This window comes from Salvia miltiorrhiza, chromosome 2 (genome assembly GCF_028751815.1).
Source record: "Salvia miltiorrhiza cultivar Shanhuang (shh) chromosome 2, IMPLAD_Smil_shh, whole genome shotgun sequence".
NCBI lineage: Eukaryota > Viridiplantae > Streptophyta > Magnoliopsida > Lamiales > Lamiaceae > Salvia > Salvia miltiorrhiza.
This window is the reverse complement of record NC_080388.1, coordinates 62210367-62215677: the sequence shown is the minus strand read 5'-3', so window position 1 is coordinate 62215677 and position 5311 is coordinate 62210367. Positions and strand designations below refer to the sequence as shown.

At 38.8% G+C, this 5311-nt stretch overlaps 1 protein-coding gene across 1 annotated transcript; it reads right to left on the bottom strand.

The window, feature by feature from the left end:
* On the bottom strand, positions 1-5016 carry LOC131010875 (aspartic proteinase-like protein 1). Its single transcript, XM_057938565.1, has 10 exons — positions 4510-5016; positions 2821-2959; positions 2347-2588; positions 2037-2264; positions 1804-1942; positions 1668-1732; positions 1476-1575; positions 797-854; positions 551-622; positions 1-378 (listed from the first exon to the last, which is right to left on the bottom strand). The coding sequence occupies exons 1-10, from the start codon at positions 4818-4820 to the stop codon at positions 134-136; spliced, it is 1599 nt and encodes a 532-aa protein (XP_057794548.1). The 5' UTR covers positions 4821-5016; the 3' UTR covers positions 1-133.
* Between the last annotated feature and the right edge of the window lie 295 nt (positions 5017-5311).

Genomic DNA, 5311 nt, shown 5'->3' with positions numbered 1-5311 from the left:
TGGTGAAAAATGAAATGGAATAACCTTTTCAAAATTTGAGACTAATGTCCTTTGATAGGAACTATTGGATGACTAAGATTGCATAGAGAAAGAAACAGATATACAGATAGATAGATATACCAACTGCAGATTCTCAAATTATATAAGTCACATATGCAATCCACAGAAACAGCGACAAACTACAGAGCTTGTACCGATAGGTAGCCGGAGGGGGGGAAGCTGCAGAGGGTCTCGCAGGAGCCCTACCGGCAACAGCAGGCGCCACAGCATGTCCACGCGGGCTCTGCTGTTGCTCGTTCGTTGGTAGGGGATTTGGCGACACGTCGCTTGGAGAAGGTGGTAGATGAACTCCATCACTGTCTTCTCCGATATCATGACCTAGTAAGTAAAACACCACAGGCGTCACAAGAACACCAGATAATCGGCTCACATGATGTATTTCTTTTTGTAACAAATACAACTATAAATTTATGTCTTGATAGATTAGTGTATGAGCTAATCTCTTTCATTTAGCATACACTAATTTATCAAGACATGCAAGATTACTTACAATCGGAAATAGACCAGCCCAACTTCATTTTCTCCCAATCAAAAACGAGGCGGTAACCCATCAGAAAATTTTCTGCAGGGAAAATAAAAGCACAAAATAACCAAAAGTTCATTTTTTTCTACAAAATACAGAAATGAAGTTTCGTTTGATAGATGTTCCGAGTTTTGCTTTTTATTATACCATCGGGACAGTGTAGGTTATAAACAAGCAATTAGAAGTAGGATGGGAGAGAAGCAGAGTACTCACGTCCAATGATGCCGGTATCTCCATCAGATCGTTGTATACCTAAACAATAAAAGCCTCCCTGCATAAACATTTCCCGTTAATAAATTCAGCTGAAAGAATTATCATTAGCCAGAAAAGCACAAATTATCTAGAGGATCAAACTCGATATTGAAAGGGATATATTGGAGATTCGAATATACTAACTGGAACAGTTGATTTGTTGTTTTACTAAAATAAATCACCAAACCATAAGGGAAAATAACCATTCACTCTGTTGCCTTGGCTTATCAAGCACAATACTGGTTGTATATTCGCAAGACAAATGTAATAATAAACCGAAGCAGCAAAAATAAGAACAGAATCAACAATCAATTATGTATTTGGAATCAATTAGATTACATATCATTGCAATTATGTTACATGATTTGCACTCATAGTAAATAAATAAAAGAAGACAAAGGTCGGTGAAACAAGTTGAGACAAAGTCAGAGGAATGGCAAGATAACATAATGCAATCAAATAGTTACGAAACATGATAAAAAAATCAACATTTTGAAACTAACTCTAATAGCCAACAAGCACAAAATCATAACAATCTCATCACAGCATAAGTTAGAACAGTCTGGTTTTTAATAATTGAATTAGAGAAATTTACATTGTGTTGTTTAACATGAATGTGATGGGAGATATGAAGATGTACCTGTTCATCAGCAATGTAGAATAGGGGATTGTCGACTTCAAAACTCTGGTTCGTGGGGAAAACAACTTTCATACGGGGAATATTTGATATGTCGAGCGAACTGTATCGCAAAGAGCAAGTTAATGAAGACGTAGTTGCAAAAGATTAGGAAAGATGTCAAATCAAGCAAATAATAAAAATTTGCAGATTTACCGAGCCTTATAACAGCTATCAAAATCTTGTATGGTGGTCCTCGTTGCATTAGCTTGTCGGTGAAACTGAGGATTCAAAAACTATTTAGAAAACCAAGAAGTTGAACATAATATGTAATGGTTAAGAGAGAGAGAACCTCAGAAACGACTTGTTCATAGCTCTTGCTAGGAAGATATGTGAATGATGAGCCGGTATCCACTTGTGCTAGGTATCCACTTTGCTTTAGACAGGAACTCCCAACACAATAATCTTCCACTTCAACGAAGTAAGCAACGCTAAAAGACATATCCAATAAAATTAGAGAGAAGAGGAAAGTAACAAATTTGTCGCTTCTGAAATCAAAATGATACCATAAAGACCATAACATACTGGTCTCCTTTTACGTGAACAAAAGAAGTTGATCTTTGAGAAGCAGGCCCTTGGTCACCGAGGTAGAGCCTACCGGAGTAGCTCTTATCGTAGCAAAATGAGAACGAATGAGGAACGAGTCCCGACTTCGCGAGCAAACTCGGAACAGAAACATCTCCCGGCCCTAATCCCATTAGACCGTCAGGAGCAATTCCATTTAAATATACACCAGTTTGTTTGCTGCCACAGCTGCAACCAAGGGAAGGTCGTTAAAAATAAAATCTTTATCGACAACAGTGAAATAGAATGTTTAATTAGGACTCGAACGTACCCTACAACTATGGCAGCCTGAACAGAGCTTTTCTGTTTACTTCCTCTGACCGAGGCAAGATGCAACTGATCTTCAAAAAGGAATCCGGAGCTCGACGTATCGTCAGACAAGTACTGGACAGAATAAGGGCAGCGGCCATTTGGAGATTCACAATTAGGCCCCATTTCACAGAGTGCGTGGCTGCACGGTATGTGCTTGCTGCTGTTAGAACGGGACGGGCTGTACTCACCTAGCTCCTTATCCTGCATAATAGATGCCCCAAAACACAAGGGAGCACCTGCGAATCAATTACTGAAGCATTAACTGCTAAACCTGCTATCAGTTACCAGTCGTAGCTCATAGATCAAGCACGGACATATAAAACCCGGGCCTCCCACATCAGTATCATTTGGACAAAATAAAGGACTAAAGATATAATCTTAAAGATCGGTTCAAGTTTCTTTCAGAAATTATGTTGGAGAACTGATATCGTACCAGCATGTTGTAGTGACTTAAAGAGAGCGGAGCACACTCGACACAGTCGCAAGGAACCCAAAGCATATCACTTCCAGTATCCAAAGCAACAAGGAAGGAATTGTTTGGCGTCCCGATATCAATCCATGTGTAGTGCAACCTGAATCCAAATATTAAGAGGTCATCAGATGTCAGAATCTACGAAAGCTAGGGATGCATAGAAGGATCATATAATAGATAAGAGTACACGTTGTTCGCCAGATTATTAACCCGTCGTGGTGATGCAGTTCCACAGGCATGTGGAAAAATAAATAGCAACCACGTCATCATATTTCAAATTATGGAAGAAACAAAAGGCAGTAAGATAAGGCACGTGGTGATAGTTCCGGATTTTGGAAAACAATCATATAAAACATCAGAAACAAAGAGGACTATGTCATGAACACGCATGTAATTACGTCTACTTGCTATGGTAGCACACTGCAGAAGGCAGTGACTTCACACAAAACTTTAGTTCATTAGCACACGATGAAATGGGACAATAAATACAAATTATTGATAGCGGACAGAAAGGCACACATAATCTTTTACTTTCCCGAACATCATATCTGATAAACAACAAAGGTACTCTTTTTTCTTTGTCTAAGCTTTTCAGAAAAGCACACCAATGGAAATCAGGGAGAACTCGTGGGCATGATACACATGGAACGAACAGAATGAATCAAAACCAGACATACAGTAGTTGTGTTACTATGATCTCTCGTTCTGACTTATTATCCTTGTGGACTCACATTTAAAGGTTACATCTTCTCCATTAGTTTTGAGCATTTATCTACGGAAGGGATTCAAAGAAAAATCAGAAGGCACAAATACCTTTGAATTGTGTAGGGTATAATAACAGTACTAAATCTCATTCCTTTTTTGAAATTGCCATCATTCTCACTTTTTCCCTTCTTCTTTTTTTTGACTTAGATATATAACCTAACAAAAATCTGAAACTGCTTCACTCTCTACTGTGAAACTCTGTAAAATCTCACTCTACAAGCACTTCTGCAAAAATATGAATACATTCTAATTCCCAAAAAAAATCAAATTAAAAATGTCTTTCATTTTACAATTAAGAAATGATCTCCAAAAAGCACAGAAATATTACAAACCACAATCATTATTTATTAAAAAAAAAGGACCCATTTCCACCAAACAAAAACACACAAACGCATAGTGGAATAACAACATAAAAAATGCAGCATCACTAGCTCAGCAAATAAGTTCAAAAAATCAAACAAAAAACTCAACCCTAAGTACTAAAATTCTCTTAATACAACAAGAGAAACAACAAGCACAGCCCACATTGTTGTTTAAAAAGAAAGCAACCAAACTTTTACAAAACACACACCCACAGAAAATAAAAATAAAAGAAGAAGAAGAAGAAGAAGAAGAAGAAGAAGAAGAAGAAGAAAGCCCCATTCCCACCAAATAAAAACACACACTAACACATTGTAGAACAACATAAATATGCAGCTTCGCTAGCTCAGCGAAACTCGAAAATCAAACCAAAACAACTCAAAACTAAGCAGTAAAATCTTCTCAATACAACAAGAGAAACAACAATCACATCCCACATTGTTAGAAAAACAGAAAAGCAACCAAACTCAGACACACACAAATTCAAAATTCAAAAACTAAAAAAAAAGTGAAACAGCAACGCACCAACCCATGTCATTGCCGTAATTAAAGGTATCTCCGCCTTGGGAAGCAACCACGAGCTGCTTCTGAGCTCCAAGCTTCAATCTCTGCCGCTTCAAATCACTCTCCAACAGCACCCTCATGTGCCCCAAGCTCTTTCTCTCCGGCCACGACGCCGCCTCCTCGCCCGCGCGGCTTCTCCACAGGCCCCGGGCCTCGTCGGAGAACCTGTGAATCAGGCGCGAGGAGTAGACGGGCGCCGCCGCCGCAGCAAAATACGCATCGACGGCGAGAACCGCCACCAAAATTGCACCGAAAAAGCTGGTTTTCCCCATGGAGAATTGCCCGAAAACAGGAGATGAAATGCAGGTGGGAATTCCCTCTTTTTTTCACCTGCAGCTTCTTGTGGGGGGGAAATGGTAAAGGTAAAGTGGTTGGGATGAGCAGAAGAAGTTTGGATTGATGTGCATAAATGTGCTTACATGAAGAGTTTTTCAGTAGTGTGGAGAGTTCATTCTTTTCTTGGACTAAAGAAGTGCTATTATTTTATATATTTATTTTATTTTTTGCATTGATACTGCCAAGTGCCAACCTTTTACTTTCTTTTTGAGTTCCTAATTTGCCCCTCGCGTATTTGATGAAGCTTATTTAAGATGTTTTTTTCTTGGGAGGAAAATATAGTTTTTATTTCATGGTTTCATCACGCATAGGGCTGTAAACAAACCAAGCCGCTCGCGAACTATTCGGAGCTCGGCTCGAAAAAAGCTCGTTCAAGTTCGTTTAGAGAAGCTCGTAAAATAAACAAACCAAACTTGAGCTTAGTAGT

Bases quoted from the DNA above. Each gene is read 5' to 3' on its own strand.
- LOC131010875 (XM_057938565.1), bottom strand. From the start codon at position 4,820: ATGGGGAAAACCAGCTTTTTCGGTGCAATTTTGGTGGCGGTTCTCGCC. The intron at 1,733-1,803 runs GTTCTCTCTCTC...TTGAATCCTCAG, and splicing joins ATGAACAAGTCGTTTCTGAG to TTTCACCGACAAGCTAATGC. The intron at 1,576-1,667 runs GTAAATCTGCAA...TTTGCGATACAG, and splicing joins GATAGCTGTTATAAGGCTCG to TTCGCTCGACATATCAAATA.